This window comes from Castor canadensis, chromosome 1 (assembly GCF_047511655.1).
Source record: "Castor canadensis chromosome 1, mCasCan1.hap1v2, whole genome shotgun sequence".
Classification (NCBI taxonomy): Eukaryota; Metazoa; Chordata; class Mammalia; order Rodentia; family Castoridae; genus Castor; species Castor canadensis.
Genome location: NC_133386.1, coordinates 13,628,614 through 13,646,213, shown reverse-complemented (window position 1 = coordinate 13,646,213; position 17,600 = coordinate 13,628,614). Strand labels below are relative to the sequence as shown.

Below are 17,600 nucleotides of genomic sequence, written 5' to 3'. Positions count from 1 at the left end.
TTTTTTTTTGTGGTACTGGGGCTTGAACTCAGGGCCTTATAATTTCTAGGCAGGTGCTCCACTATTTGAGACACACCCCCCCCAAGCCCTTTTTTGCTTTATTGTTTTTCAAATAGGGTCTCGTATTTATGCCTGGGCTGGTCTGAACCACAATCCTCCTATTTGTGTTTCCTGTGTAGCTGGGATGACAGGCATTCACAGCCATACTCAGCTTTTTATTGGTTGATATGGGGGTCTAGCTAATTTTTGGCCCAGGCTGGCTGGTATTGTAATCCTCCTGATCTCCACCTCTTGAGTAGGTAGGATTACAGCCTCTACACAGGGCTAGCTAATTCATTTTTAAAAAGCTAATACAAAATGCTGTTTGGTTGCTGGAAGTGTTCCTTTAAAGTAGACTCTGGTAATTGGAAAGTAGGTGGGCACTTTTGACAAAAGAAGATCTATAACAAGCAAAGTAATTTCTACTCCCTACTCCAACCCCAAGAGTATTAGTGGTCATAAAAGCCCATTCTTCAGTACTGAAAAAAATTCCATCATAATCATTAACAAAGATGTTGGATTTTTTTGAAGCCCTATACCAGAGATTTTCAAATGAGTATAATACTTAAGAAAAGCCTGTTAAAAGTGCAGATTCCCAGGCTCTCTTTGAAAAAAAAATCAGCTTAAGAAGTCCTGGGTAGGTCTCAAGAATCTAATACCCCAGGTATCAGATACCCCAGATACCCCAGGTGATTCTCCTACAAGTGGCCTGAAGACCATGTTTGAGGAGCATGAGCCTAAAATAAACTCTCTTCCATTTTAGTTTAAGACACAGCAAATTGTTTAAAAGACTACACAGTATTAATTCTAAAAACCAAGTTGACTATCACACACAATTTGGCTGGAGATAAAGCAGAGAGGGGAACTCTAGCCTTCAAATGTGTCCAGCAAAGCTCATGAACACCCTCGTGGTCTTCTGACCTGTTCACATCCCAGGCACTCCCCAGTTTGAACAGTGGCCCTTTTGGGTTATCCTCTGTCTTAGGAAGCCCACCTCAATGTTTTGCAGATCTTTACCTCTTTCGGTGATAGTATGGAGATGTAATCTTCATAGATCATCCTGGCCTTCTCTTCAATGACTTTTTTGTTCTGTTCTTTCTTTAAGTCTTCACAAGCGAGCCAGAAAAGTAGATTCTCTTCACTGTATTCTGTTCGGAGGAACTCTCGGAAAAGATTTCTTCCTGCAGGGGCCTTCATCATCTTGTCAAAATTTTGAGACCACGATAAGACTTCATCTGCAGTAGGGTTTTGACTGCACAGAGAAAATGAGACCATCACTAAAGGTGACTTTGACCTATGAATGCTAGGCTAGTAGGAAGAGTGGACAGAAATTCTATTCCATTGCTGCCACCTAGTGGTCAGCATTTTGCCACCCAGTCTGGCCTTTTCTGGTAAATAATCTGCCAGGACTAGATTGGTTATTTCTGGCATTTACCAAACATTCATGAAGGCACAGATGCATGGAAGAGAGCCACACAGTCGAAAAGTAAGGATCGCTATGCCATGTGCACATGGTCATCAAAACTCCCAGTTGAGCCTAGATGTATTTGAACTCTTCACAATGTGCTGTACATTCATGGAAACACTGGAAGTTCCATTCATGGAAACACAATGGATTTTTTTTCTTCACCTTATAAAGTGTCGTTTTCCCTCCATAAGAAACAATATTTTTATCCCTAGTAGTCATTTTTCATTAGTCACTGGATCAATAATAAGAATATATTGTGTGTACTTGTTACAGAAATTCCTAAAAACACTTGAATAGCAGGACTTTTAGAATGGCTTTGGGGATTTTGAGATATCCACTTGCAGATACTCAGTGACTATATTTTCTTTATTACTGTACTGCAGAAACCACCAGTAAAAGCTAATGCAATTCTCTGTGCTAATTCATGCAATAATCTTTGATTCTTGGGAAAGAAAGATAAACATGGGCAATGCTTCAACTGATGACATGGCTAATAGAAAAACAGATGAAAAGGAATTGCAGCCACAATATAAGATCCCCAAACTGAGTTAGCATTCATTTCACAAAACCATTTCTGGGAGTACCGTTTAACAAACGACAATGCTTAGGCACGTGGCAGGTGTAAATGGCACAGAAAACCTATCACAGCATGACTCTCAACTCACCATTCTTCTAGGACTTGGATACTCTCCATTTTTGTGGTGTGTGTGGGTCTTCCTGCATTTTCCCCTCTTTCTTCATTCCTAACGGTGAGGCTGTAATGTAGCACAATATATTATATCAAGGGAATTTCAGTTAAAGAAAATAATAACTTTTACAGGAGCAATATTTCACTAGAGACTTTTGTTGCCAATTATGTGAGGGTATTTAAAGTATAGAAAGAGGAGTTGCACTTTCATTTATTTTTATTTTTATTGTTTGAATTGCACTCTTAAGTAACAGCTAAACCCATGTCAACCAAAGGAAAGAGAATAATTTTTAAATGAGAAGTAAACCAGAATTCCCAAATGAATATTGTTATTTATTCTGACTTCATCCTTACATAATTTAGACTACTTAAAATCTCTGAGATACTTACATGATTATATGCAGTAATGTTTGATATATATTGTTAAATTACCCTTTAAATGGAATGTTTACTTCCATTTAAGGAAATTGGTTGTTTCTATTCATAGTTTTCCATTTATTTCTCCCCATTAATATCTAAGAAGATAAAATGTATCAGAATCTGACATAGATTTTGCTAAATTGGCACGGTCTTCCCTGCAGACCAGATTTCCTGTCACTGATGCCCTCATTCTTTCGACCACTTAAAGTCTGAGCTACTGGATTTTAATTTGATCTTGTCTTTGGCTTTTCACCCCCAATTAGTTAACCTCCATTGTCTTGAGACAGACAGGCCAACAACTGTAAGGGTTTGGAACAGGAGAGCACTGGGTAGGAAGGGACTCTGTTTCTGGGACTAGACTGGGAATTCTGTAGGATTATAGGAACTAGGATACCCCATGCCATGTAGTAACCCAGAACAAGAATAAGAATTATCTGGTTCAGGTAAGCTGTAACTGAGCATTGCTTTAGGGTGATACACCCAAGGCTCCAGGTATTACCTAGGATAATGGGGAAGGGTATGAGTAGATATTCAGAAGGAAGGTGGGAAGGTGACTCAGTGGCCTCAGAAAACCTGAACTCCTGAATTAGCAAACTGCTACTTCTTTCTAGAAGATGGGGCGCATCCCAAGAGCTTGTCAGAGAGCAAAAGAAGGCCAGATAACATCTCATTCATTCATTCATGTATTTACTTCACTAGAGGCAATAGAAGTTATATTTTAGTGACTATTATGGGTCAGGCACCATTATCTTAGCATTCATGTTATTATTTCCATTTTATAGATAAGGAAGGTCAGGTGCAGAGTGGTCTGATATGCTGGTTCATATGGTTGGAGTTCAAACTCAACTCTCTCAAACAAACTTATATTTTTATTGAGCCTTCTATGAAGCAGGCCCTCTAGACACTGCAGTAATATACCACTTGTGTGAATGCAGAAAAGCATCACTAAGTATGGTTGTGGTAGAAAGCAAGCATCTAGGGGGAGAAGAAGTTCAACATGTAGTTATCCTTTCTGGGAAGTCTGGCAAGACAACAGAGACAATGTCTTGTTCATTCATTCATTCTCAGGAGCCAGGGTGAAGAGAGAGAATGCAGCAAAAGAAAGAATTTAAGGGAGATGACTATGATAAACAGGCCAAGCTACAACTAAAACTGAGACTAGGTAGGAAAATTTGCCTGAGAAATTGGACTAACTAGAGAAAAGAGAACCTGATGGAAATAGGAAAGAACTCTTTAGTCTGAAAAAGCACACATTAGAGAAAAACTACAGCTAAGCGTGAGGACTCAAACCTGTAATCTCAGCCACTTGGGAGGCAGTGATCAGGAGGATCACAGTTTTAGAACACCTGGGTGAAAAGTTCACCAGACCCCCATCTTAACCAATGGCTGGGTGTGGTGTCATGGGCTTACTATGTGGAAAGCATAAGTAGGAGAACTGATGTCCAGGCTGGCCTGGGTATAAAGTGAGACCCTATCTCAAAAATAACTAGTGCTAAAGGGCTGGCAGAGAGGCTCAGGTGGTAGAGCACCCTGAGCAAATGGGAGGCCCTGAGCTCAACTCCTACTGTCACCCAAATAAACTGTATATGTATAGTTTAATAGTGAAATAAAGTGAGTTTTCCTCTACCATTCCTAGGGATAGTGGCAGGCTTATTGGTGTAGAACCATGGGGAGAAAGGAATAAACCTTTAAGAAACGTGATGTGGCTCACTATTCTGGGAAACAGAACTTACAGCCGGTCGGTATAAGACAGGCAGCCCTGGCAGTAGAGCTCTGCAGAGGCAGTGATCCCATGGATGGAGAAGACAAAGCCTTTGATGTGGTGTAGCCTGGCGGAGAGATCCAAAGAGAGAAGCACCATTCTGTAGTCTCTGCATGTGGATACTGTGAACGTGTTTGAAGCCTGAGCAGCAGGAAAGCTTAGCCCTCTTATTGCTATCCATATAGGTTAGATATGCGACTTAGAGGAGATTTATCAACTTCTCAAAGAATCTTTGAGTGAGGGCACTTCTCTGGAATGTGGAAGTGGATGGTTAGAGGAAATACACCACTGAAAATATTCCATGAAATTTCCTACATTTATAAAAATGCAACTTTTTGTGAATTCTAGAAATATCTTACTTAAATGGGCAATTAATACTCAATCTGCCAATCTTTATTAATCTTATGTATGAGTATGTACACACATATTAAGGCATTATAAGAAGACTGGAAAATACAATTTTCCTAATTAAATAATAAGCTCCTTACAAGCTTATTTCTGTTGCATTTCCATGGTTTCCTAGAGAGTGTACTACACAAAGCAGGCATACCCCTCTCATTCGAAGTCTCTGAAAAAATTCTTCTCCATGTGCTCCTGCGGAAGAACCACAGATCTGGAATGCACAAGCATTATTCACAAGCTTCTGAGCACGAGTTCTGGCTCTCACATCTGTTTCTGAGATGTTTACAAACATCCCAAATGCTACCATATCAGAATGATGATTATAAAATATTGGGTGTGTTTACATCTTTCATTTCTACAGATGGTAAAATACGGACACACGTTTTGACTAAAACTACTTATAACAGACATTCAATAATGCTTTACTGTTTAGCAGTTGTACCATCTCTTGGTATAATATTGAACACAATCCTTCCATGCAGACAGAACTTGAACTTTAGTGATGAGCAGTTAGTTAGTCCTTTTCAACAACTCTTCTTTACTACCATCCATTTGGAGATGGACACCAATGGAGATGAGACAAGGAACTGATTCTGGATGGCTTCCCTGCCCCGATACTGGCATGTCTGGCTCCAATTTTACTCTATTTCAAGTCTTCACTCAGCCTTGCATAGTTTTTTTTTTTTGAGGTACTAAGTTACTGAAAAATATTTGCTTTCGATCAACATCTAGTTTTATGTGTTTGAAAACTGTCTGAAAGGAAAACATCAACGTTAACAATTCTGAGGGCCACACAAAAATTTTTCACTTTCACAGGTGTAACATTTGAAACTAATGTTTTAAAACAATTAACAATTTTAAACAATTAAAACCACAAGGAGAACAAAACACATGAACAGTACTCACTGTGGAAGAAAAGTGCCAATAACCTAGGCTGAATACTCTGAAATAGACATTTAAATCCCATTACAGGTTTTCTAGAATGGTGACTTTGAAAAGGGGGAAATGCATTTGGTACATTTCAAAAAGATGTCCTCTCTATGTATGGGGGATTATTTGTTTAATAGGCAGTTTAGATAGTGGGATTGGAAAAATATTACCTTCTTCCACTTATAGACATTACCTATTGATATGCCAGGAGGGACATGTGCACAGTCTATTTTGAAGGACAGGCTACTGTTGTAAGGGAAATAATGGGTTCTTGGGAAGAATGCTCGAAATAGTTGTGAATAAGAGGAAACTTTGTAGTAGCCATACTAACTCAGAGCTAGAGGACAATCACAAAATCACATATAGTTACACAAAACTTCAACTGAAGAATCAACAAGATCCTCAAATTTAATATGTTGCGATATAAGGCTCCAAGAAACAACAACTGGCATTGGTAAAGGCAGATAGTTTTCAATGTTTTAAAATTTTATATCAGTTTTTTGTTTTTATGTAATGGCTTCTACCTCAAATTTCCCACTGGAAAAATGAAATAAACATCCTTCAGATTTTGAAAATTGGTAGATTATCTTGTAAATAATTCATTTTCTTCATTCAAAATACTCATAGTAAAATACAGCTGTATTCAGGAGTTAACAGTAATTTACACATATGGATGAAACACCTGGTTTATGTGATTGTTGACTGTGTTGGAAATTCAGGATAAGACAAAGGCTCTTGCAGCTAGATAAATATCACATAGCATTGTGATAAAAACTAAAATAGAATTCTGCACATGGCTTTTCCTCAACACTGTTCTAGTAGCTGCACTTTTGCATGAAAGAATTGAGAAAGACTTTGCAGCAGAAGTAATGATTATATTGGGTTGAAAATGAGCAGGTGTTTACCAGATGGAGACCCGGATAAAGGGGATTCCAATCTGAGAGATGATGAAGTCCTGTAGGGCCTGGGGCTATAAAAGGCATGATCTTCTAAATGGAGAACAGAATGGACAGATGAGAGACTTCAGGGTGGGATCAGAAAACTAGAATAGGTAGATTAAATGTAATGGACCCAAAAAACAATGAAGTGGACTCCAAATATAGAATTTATCTTCTTTAGTTCCTGATGTGGACTCCAAATATAGAATTTATCTTCTTTAGTTCCACGCTTTGTCTTCTGCATTCATAAAGGGGTAAGAGTAGTGGCTTACTTCACAAGGATGTAAAGCAAGAATTAAGAACTTGGGTCAGACACTAGTGGCTCAGGCTTGTCATTCTGGCTACTTGAAAGGTGCAGATTGGGAGGATTGAGGTTCAAACCTAACCCTAAGCAGAAAGTTCACAAGACTCCCTCCTGTGCACCCCCCAACCCTCCACTTTCAACAGAAAAAAATGGGCAAGGTGTTACACAGTCGCCAGTCATCCCAGCTACTGTGGGAAGCATAAATAGGATTATGGGCCAGGTTGGCTGAGATGCTATGTCAAAAATAGCCAGAGAAAAAAGCACTGGAGGTGTGGCTCGAGTGGTAGAGCATCTGCCTAACAAGTGCAAAGCCCTGAATTCAAATTTCAGTACCACAAAAACTTGAGATAAAAGGCAAATTATTACAGATGCTTAACTAAATATAAAGATGAGCTAATTGCTTATTAAAATGATGATTCCAACTTTATCAAAGACCTTCTTTCAAACTGAGGAAATAGAGACATATAATACTCTGCCATTATTATAAAACACTTCCTCAGACATTACCTTACTGCTTCTTCCTCACAACAGCCCTGTAAGGTAAGCAAGGGATTATCAGTCAATTCCCATTTACAAGGAGACAGTCAATGAAGGTGACATATCACAACTAGAACAGGTCAAAGCTGAGATTGGAGCTCCCATCTTCTGGCTTCTTGTTTCATGGTCATTGTTGTTGTGCAGTGCCACTTCTCTTTATGTAAAAGAGCTAATTGTGACATTTTGTCCTTTAAGTTATTTATAAAACTGGATAGGTCTTAAAGTTCTGGAAAGAGTGGACTGCAAAACAGTGTGCCAAGTGTTAGTGCCCTTTCATAGGCACTGTCCCCAGCAACCCCTCTGCAGCAGCTCTGTGCAGAAAACTCCATGCGCAATAGATAGTGGTGTGTAGCAACTTCTTTTCAATTTCTGGGAACTTGAGATGACCAAAAAGGAGTGGTTACAGAACGATATGACAGCAAAGCTTAAAAGAGGTCATGTCACTGACTGTAGAGAAAGTGTTGTTCCAGCTGAGAAGGGCTTTCTTGGGAAGTACATCTTTCTCCCATCAACAAAAAGAACACGAGAGGGAAACTAGGAAGTGAGAATAGAACTGATGCATTGCTTACAAAAAACCACTGAAAACCAAACCAGACCTCTGTGTGGAAAGCACAGAGGCACCAAAAGGTGGGATGGTGGTCATGTAACATCCCTAATTTCAGACACATAAAATCTCAGCGTCAAACTTATGACTTGAACCTCATCTTCTCCATTTAGATGATTTTGTAATACAACTTGGTTTTGAGTAGGGATTGTGGGTAGAAAATAGTTAGAAATTTGTGTCTGGAAATACTATTCAATACAAATGTGTGTATATATGTGTGTGTGTGTGTGTGTGTACTGGGGTTTGCGCTTAGGGCTTCACACTTGCAAAGCAGGTGCTTTACTGCTTGAGCCACACCATTTTGCTCTGGTTATTTTGGAGATGGGGGTCTTATGAACTATTTGCTCAGGCTGGCTGTGAACTGTGGTTCTACTGATCTCAGCCCCCCAACTAGCTAGGATTACAAGCATAAACCACCAGCACTTGGCATAAATGTACAATTTTAACATGGTTAATGTAATGTTAAAAATTACACTGCCCCATAAGGATTCATATTTTACAATCATATATCCTATATCATGAAACAAGTATCTAATTCAGTTTAAGCTTTTGTTTCATATACTTAAGCTTCTCAAGTAAAATAATCAGCTATTAAAAATTTTTCCACTAGATGGCTGTGTTACCTTTATAAATACAATGTTTAAGAATAAAGGATAACTGAAAAACTTTCTGGGAATATTCCCCTTATTTGGAAAAAGAAATATTCTCTAGCTTGTAAGGAGTTTTGATAATTATGTCTTCCTAAGGAATTGAAAATAGTTGTTTAGTGTTTGTCTGTGAGTGTAATAATTAAACCCAAAGGCGATACGTTAGTCTTGGGAAGTGTTGTTCATAACTGGAACCATTTTTTTCTTTTTGGTATTCAAAAAATGTTCTGAATACTCCCTGGACTGAAGTCACTTAATCTGGGAATACTTTACTCTGAAAGAGAGGCAGGCATAATCTTATTAACACCGTTGTTATTCTTTCTATTAATAAGGTGTTTTGCTGGGGGAATATGCAAATTGTCATGCATTCTTAGAACAAATTAATTAGAAAAGGTTTGTAACTAATAATGGGTAGGAAACACTTTTTCTTTAAAATTTTTTAAAGAGCAATGTGAGAGTTGACCATCCATAGGACTTCATTTCCAGATCAGACTGTACATAAAAGTTCTTTTTTGACACATGAAATCTAAAATCAGATCTGTTCATTTTTGCTGGGGTTTTCTCTTGATTCATGCAACTGCTTGAAAAGATAGGTTTAAAAGATTCCCTCATTTACACTCAGACAACCCAAGTTTGCTCGTTTCTTTGTTTCTTTTTTGGCACTCATGGTGATTGAACTCAGTTCCTCATGCTTGCTCAGCAAGTGCTCTACCACTTGAGCCACCCCCTCAGTACTTTTGCTCTTTTTAGACAGACTCTTGTGTTTTCTACTGAGCCAGTGGCAAGCCTCCTATCTCTGTCTTCTTAGTAGCTGAGATTACAGATGTATGCCATGATTACATATGTATGCTTGCTTTTAAGACAGAGTCTCACTAGCCTTTGCCCAATGGCCTCAAACCACCTCCTATCTCTGCATCCCAAGTAGCTGGGATTACAGGTATGAACCACCATGTCTAGCTTTCCAAAGCTTCTTATTTGGTACAAACAAAATATCATTATTTTCCCTTAAAGTTAAGAGAATTACAGGACTGAATATGTAGATAAACTTTATGTGATACATGCTGTCAGACTCTTCTACTTCAATTCTCAGTTTGATTGAAATCCCATTTTAAGCTGTCCTTTCAATATACTGTAATCTTAGTAGATGCTTTTGTGGGAAAGGTTGTGAAAAGGCCAAATGGATTTCTGTTTGGTTAACAGACACTGTTCCTAAAATAGCATGTGATCTTCTGAGTCGTTAAATGCACCAGTTATGCTGTCTTCTGATTTTAGTTAACTTGTGTCCCTGTCATACAAAGCAGAATAAAAAAGTTACAGCTCTAGCAGTCCATATTCATAAATACATCTAACAGCTGGCATTTATATTCATAAATACATCTAACAGCTGGCAGAGTCACTTATCCTCTACCCATGCATCCTTCCTTGATATTTTCCAGTTACTGTGTATATGACTTTGTACAGGGCGGAGGTGGGGCATCCTTGGGAGCAGACAGGAGCAGCAGCAGCAATCCCAATCTGTGGGAAAATTTATCCCCAGTAGATAGGGCTGATGGCACTCTGGGAGTCGTCTGGCTGTGGGGTGATGGTCCAGGAATGTGCTGCTCAGTGTCAGAGCTGGGAAGAAAGGGGCCAGTTACACAGAATGCAGAGAGAGTGAGTGCCTATCACATTAACTGTGAACATTGATTAGGGTATGATGGAACATTGATTAGGGTATGATGGAACATTGATTAGGGTATGATGGTCAAATCCTACCTTGTCTAGTGAGTTCCTTTCAGTTTGAGACTTGTGAAGAAGTCAGAAATAATAACTATTAAGAAAGGATGATTCAGGGACCTGTAGCATTACTGAAGAATAAACTGATTTACATATGCTACTAATCTCAGCCTACCAAGGAAGAAACTAACCATAACAGAACTTAAGGAACTTCCCAAAGACTTTGCAATTACAGATCACAAAATGGGGACATGCCCATATCTGTCTAAGTCTAGGGGACTGTTCTTTCCCTACCTCATGCTGCATGTTGAAGGTAGGTTTTTTATTTCTTGAAGAAGAAGACGTTATAAGAACTCAAGTACAATCCTTAATTATGACAAGATGACCTCAAATTAGAATGAAACACATGCAGTTCTTATTCCACTATCACTTATGAAATCGTCAGCAGAATGGCTCTATACTTTTAAATCATCTTTACTGCTTTGTACAAAACGCAGCAATGGTAGAAATTTGCTTTTCCTTTGTTATTGTTTATTCATTTATTCATATGTGCATGCATTGTTTGGGCCATCTCTCCTCCCTATCTCTCCTTATTCCCCCTACCCCCTCACTTCCAGGCAAATCCTATTCTACCCTCTTCTCCAATTTTGTTGAAGAGAAGACATAAGTGATAATAAGAAAGATCTAGCATTTTTGCTAGTTGAGATAAGGATAGCTATACAGAGAGATTCCTAGCATTGTTTCCATGCACATGTGTATTACAACCCAAATTGGTTCATCTCTACTACATCAATACTTCCTGGTCACCTTCCCATAGTGGACTCTGTCAGTTTAATATTAGTTTATTCACCCCTCCTTAGTGAGCACATCAAACACTTTCAAGTTTTAGGTTTCCTACCTTTCCCTGTACCTCCTGTATGTATTCTCCCCTTAGCGTGTGGCCCATGTCCAATAATATTACTGCATTTGTTTTAGGTCTAAAGTCCGCATATGAGGGAGAACATATGATTTTTGGCCTTCTAAGCCTGGCTAACTTTGCTTAAGATGATGTTCTCCACAGTTCCATCCATTTACTTGTGAAAGACAAAATTTCATTCTTCTTTGTGACTAAGTAAAATTCCATTGTGTATAGATACCACATTTTCTTAATCCATTCCTCAGTAATGGGGCATCCTGGCTGTTTCCATGACTTGGCTATTGTGAATAGTGCTGCAATAAACATGGTGTGCAGTTGCCTATGGAATAACCTGAGTCACATTTTTGGGTATATCCCTAGGAGTGGTATTGCTGGATCATATGGCAGATCTATGTTTAGTTTTACATGAAATTAAAATGCTTCTGCTCAACAAAAGAATTGGTCTCTAAACTGAAGAGACCACCCACACAGTGGGAGAAAATATTCGTTGGCTATACATCAGACAAAGGACTGATAACCAGAATATACAGGGAGCTAAAAAAACTAAAGTCCCCCAAAATCAATGAACCAATAAAGAAATGGGCAACTGAACTAAACAGAACTTTTTCAAAGGAATAAATCCAAATGGCCAAAAAACACATGAAAAAATGCTCACCATCCCTGGCCATAAGGGAAATGCAAATCAAAACCACACTAAGATTCCACCTCACTCCTGTTAGAATAGCTATCATCAAAAACACCACCACCAACAAATGTTGGTGAGGATGCAGGGAAAAAGGAACCCTCATACACTGCTGGTGGGAATGTAAGCTAGTACAACCACTTTGGAAAACAGTATGAAGACCAGTGGAAAAGAATAGAGGACCTGGATATAAATCCACACAGCTATGCCCACCTTATTTTTGACAAATGTGCCAAAAACATACAATGGAGAATAGTTTCTTCAACAAATGTTGCTCAGAAAAGTGGTTATCTGTCTGCAGAAAACTGAAACTAGATCCATGTATATCACCCTGCTCTAGTATCAACTCAAAGTGGATTAAGGACCTTAATATCAGACCCGAAACTCTGAAGTTAGTACAGGAAAGAGCAGGGAATACTCTGGAAGCTATAGGTATAGGTAAGGACTTCCTCAGTAGCCCAGCAACTAAGAGAAAGGATGGACAAATGGGACTACAAGAAATTTGCTTTTTACTTAGTAACAGATGCCCCCATGCATGGGCGAGGCATGTTAATATGTAGTACACTGATAATCTGAAACACAGACATGGATTTATAGCATTGGACATTATAATATCTATAGCATTTGATTCATAATTATATGATAAACATCACTTATTGAATCTTATTATCTTATGTAACAAAGAGAATACAAAGTTTTTGAATAGCGTTCTAAAAGAGAGACAGATCGTCATACCAATGCCAAAACTATGATAGAAAGTAGGGTAGGTCCTAAAGAAAGAATGAAGAATTTTAATGAGAGGAATAAAAACAAAAGCTGGTACTTGTTTCAGGTAGATGTAGAATAGCTATGACACTTTACAGTTAGGAAATGAAGGGGTAGCAAAAATATCAAAAACTCACTTTATATTGTTGATCAGGAGGAGCTGGGGAAGTTTCTAGTCATTGTCAAGCAGCTAATTTCTTTGTTGTGGGTTTGGAAGGGTTGATTGTATTCCCTGAAACATTGATCGATTTTCTTTGACTGAGTTAGGAAGGGAATCTGAACTTCCCTCAGACCAAACTTTCACTCCAAAGGATCGCAGCCTCTTGGAAACTTTAAAGAGAGGCTCACCCATTTTCTCTGCCAGCAGCTGTTCTCTCTCCAAGTTCCTCCTCCTGTGCACCTTAGGAAGAAGCTTGGTTCTTACAACGTTCACCAATAACCTCCTAGTCAGCCACACTGCACAATGCTTTAGAATCCTCATCGATCGGACTTTACTCACTCCTCCTTTGAGAAGCACTCTACTCTCCAGGCTTCAAAACACTGCTGTTTTGCATGAGGTCTCTCAGATGGCCTCCTCTCCCCCAGCCTTTGCCATTGCACTATTGGAACAGCCTGAGGATTTAGTCTGTAGCTCACTGACAGTGTCAGTGTGAAGACACTGTTGACTCTCCAGGGCCATCGCTCTCATCTCATGAATATTGCTTTTAATGCATGTGACTTTTTTCCTTGGTGGTAGTATTGGGAATTGAACTCAAGGCCTCACACTTGCCAGGCAGATGCTCTACCACTTGAACCATGCATCCAGTCCTTTTTCTGTTTATTTTTCAGAAAAGGTCTTTTGCTAAGTTTGCACTGGGTAGTCTCAGACCTTGCTCCTACCTCCATCTCCTGAGTAGCTGGAATTATAGGCCTACACCACCATTTGCCCTGTAAGCTTCAAATTCATTCACACAGGTTGAACTCATCTTATCTCTGGCCTAAACAATTTCCCATCTTTCATCTGACAGATCCACATCAAGTAAGCCACTCAACCAAGTAATATGGAGTTACCCTTTTCTTCTCTTTCTCATCTATCATTAACTCTTAACGGCATAGCCCAATGTTTTCCTGAGTACATAATTCTCTCCATTTCTTTCACTGCCTCTTTATTTCAGACCTGGGACGTCCCCCACTGAGGCTACTGCAAACATCTCCCAGTTTTCCCCTTGCTCTTTTGTCTTGTTCTCTCAAATAGTTTCCATTCTTTTCAGAGGGATATAACCAAATCATAAAATGGATTTTGTCCTCCTTTACTTACTAATATCCAATTACTTCCCATTTCCACAAAGTGTAAGGCCCTCACTCCCTACATGGCATAGAAGACATTTTATTGTCAAAGACAGTCTCTCTAGTCTTGTCTTTTATCCTTCTTGATTTTTTTATCCCAGCAATACTAAGCAAATTTTGGTGCTGCCCCCGCCCAAGTCTTTCCCTTCTTTTCTAAGATTGCAACTACAAATACTACTACTACTACTACTACTGATACACACACACACACACACACACACACACACACGGGAGGATGAAGGAAAATGACACCTAGAAAACACTTCTGTCAAGCATCACTTTCAACATGATGACCCTAAGGCTGGGGGTGAATGTGCCTGTCATTTTCTGTGACACAAATTTTCATATTTTATAAATTTAATTGGAAAATTCACATTAATTGTTCATTCAACAAATGTAAATTAGACACCTACTATTTGTCAAATTATTCTAAGCCAAAATGTAATTTTGCCTGTTTAAAAGCATAAAGCCTAAGTTAGGCATGGTGGCTATGCCTGTAATCCCAGCACTCTGGATGGAGACTGAGGCAGGAGGATGTCAAGTTTGAGGACAGCCTGGAGTGAGACCCTGTCTCAAAAAAGGAGGAAAAAAAAAGAGAAAGAAAGCATGAAACCTTAGTACATGCTTATGAAAATACGTATTTGTAAATTCAACTACAAAATCCACATATAATTTAACAGAGATATTAACCTGAAAAACAAAAGCATGGGTCAAATAGAAGGAGAATCACTGGTAGGAAAAATGGTAAAAGTTTTGAGTGAAACTCTGTCCCCTAATGTATGCATCTTGTCCAGGGCAGAAGAGGCATAGCCACAGTTGTGCCCAGCCCTGATCCTTGCTGAGATCATGTCCTAAACTCTGAGACACATTGGTCATCCACCTGCACATGGTGCTCACGACACAGTCACATTCACTGAGTAAGCCTTGCCGACCCTGAGTCTGAACCTGAGAGACACTCCTCCTACCATTGATTCTCCTCTTGGAGGAAAATCATTTTCTTTCAAGCTCCCTTTCCATGTCAGATCCACTCAACTGCATTCTCACTCCTCTGGGACCCACTGTCTCCTGTTGTTCCCCACTCTGAGGATCACCATATGGTAATGCCTCTCCCAAGAGTCTTTCATCAAGGTCTCTCCTCCCGCACTGATGACAGGGCAAAGTGGGGGATAGCATTTCTCTTTCAAAGCCTCTGACTTTCCCCTCTTCTTATTCTCTTACACCCCTATAATTCCTTACCAGGCCCTCACATGGGGACATTCCTCTTCCTTCTTACACCCACCTCAGAGGACCTGTCACCACAGGTGTCCCCAAGGTATCCACTAGGACACTCCTTGGTTCCTCACTGGACTAGCCTGCAGTAGAGGCTGCTTTATCTTCTAATCTGGCTCTTGCCCTCTTCTGGCCTAAACTGAGTTAACCTATCTCCCACTCTTTATTGGGTCACTGTTCTTTTAGATTGGGCACAATAAAACTTTCATCTATCATTTTGTTTCTTTCTTATCCCATCTTTCCACTGATAGTCTTAATAGTATAATATAATATTTAGAAAAAATGCATTTTTAAGTTAATGCAAAGTCCAAAAGATAGGGTGTATATTTGATGGAAAAGGGCAAATTTAGTTCCAATTCTGATAGCTTTCCAATAGACAGGACTCTGGTCACATGTGATACAGACTTGGCAGAGGCAGTTTTAATATTAAACTCTTTTAGAGGATGTCCTGGGAATAAAATCAAATATTTGGATCTAGACACAATTGCTTAATGAGACTTTGTCCCTGTCATTTTATAGGAAGGCAGAACCTTGTGAAAGGTGATGAAATACAACAGTGCCAAGCAACCATGAACATACAATAAATTATGAGTGAGTGATTTAATGGATAGATGATATAAAGAAGTTCCATACTCCTGTTGTCTACTTTCTGGTTTCTGTACACAGACTGTGAAACCTGGATTCAATTGGTAGATGTCTTTTGATTGTATAGTTTAAAATTCGTATCACTGATAAAATGCCGTTGTAAGATAGATGGAGTTTTGAAACTATATAATTTCTTACAAGTTCTATTTACAATGCTTTGGTTGCAAGTGCTTTGGAGTCCTGCAGAACAAATTATTCCATGGAGTAACTTAGGCTCCCAGGTAGTAGGATGAAGCAGCTTTCAGAGGCTTCAGGTACACAGGACAGTATTTACTCACTGCTACCTCCACCCATAAAATGATTTAACTTGCATGTGTTAGCAGTTTTGTTTCCAGGGAGCAGTTGCTTCACCATGGTGCAGACACAGATTCTGTTTTTCTTTTCGGAAAATATCCCTTTGACTTTTAAAGCATGCATCTTTGTATTTCCATTGGCAGAGAGCTAAAGGGTGACAGCATCAGAGGATAAAATAGCACATTATTTTTGCACTGTTTTGAATTACAGAGGCTGTGGTACTTGTTAAAAATGAAGGGAGGGGCATCCAAAAACATGTTTGTGAAGTGTTTAACATTTACTTGGTGAGATTTGTCCCACAGTTGGTTTGGGAACTCTGGAAACTAATGTGTCCAAAAGGGAGACAATTTTAGTTTCAAAGGACTAGTTAATTTACTAAATTTGTTCTGTGACCAATCTTGCCTGCAAAGAATCTGGTGGCACAGGCCAAATGTTGTGGGCAGTAGTACATGAGATTGTGAATTTGACTGGGAAAGTCATATTTGGAAGTGGCTCATCTCTAACCTGGTGATGAAAAGCTAGAAGTGTGGACCAATCAATGGGCTGGATATTAAGAGGCTTACAATTTAATCTCACCTGCTTCACTAATGTGTCTACTGATGGCAGGCAGGCCATCAGTTTCCTGACCTATAAAATTATACTTAAAAGTTTCCAAACATTACCTTTTTTTTAGCGAGGGCATTTTTTTTTTCAAACAAGAGTTTATATCTAAGCCTAAAATGTGAAACAACTGAAGACAGAATTGTTCTATTGGAAGCTGCAAATGAAAGCCCAACGGTGTGACCCTTAATCCTTCAGTCCTGTGTTCTCCACAGCTACTACCTCCCTACCACCCAAGGCCCAGAAGATGTCATGTGCACATTTTAAAGGGATGGTAGCTGAGGTCTCCTAAGTTTTACTTTTTATGACTAAACACAGAGAAACCTGTTTTGTTTGATGGGATACTGCTAGAAGCAGCTAGGTATTAAAAGAATGATGAATAACTAAAGACTTTGTTTGGAAAAAAAAGCTTGGATTATTTTTTAAATTTTTTTTATTGTTATGTTGGGAGTATGTGACATTTACAAAATTTCTTACAGTATATTAAATGAATCATAGTTGAATTCTCTCCCTCCATCATTCTCCTTTATCTTCCCTCCCCCCATTTCTAGAATAGTTTCAACAGGTTTCATTATTCCATTTCATACATATGTACACAGTATTTGCACCACATTCACCCTCCCACACCCTTTCCTCACACCTTCCCCC

At 39.0% G+C, this 17,600-nt stretch overlaps 1 protein-coding gene across 1 annotated transcript in view; it reads right to left on the bottom strand.

Annotated features, from left to right (window-relative positions):
- Window positions 1-17,600, bottom strand: part of Rgs17 (regulator of G protein signaling 17) — a 99,731-nt gene that overhangs the window by 16,331 nt on the left and 65,800 nt on the right. Inside the window, exons 3-4 of the mRNA XM_020187020.2 lie at window positions 2,173-2,262; window positions 1,057-1,291 (exon numbers count right to left, since the gene is read on the bottom strand). Of these exons, the coding sequence (XP_020042609.2) occupies window positions 1,057-1,291; window positions 2,173-2,262 (325 nt within the window). The remainder of the gene's footprint in view (window positions 1-1,056; window positions 1,292-2,172; window positions 2,263-17,600) is intronic.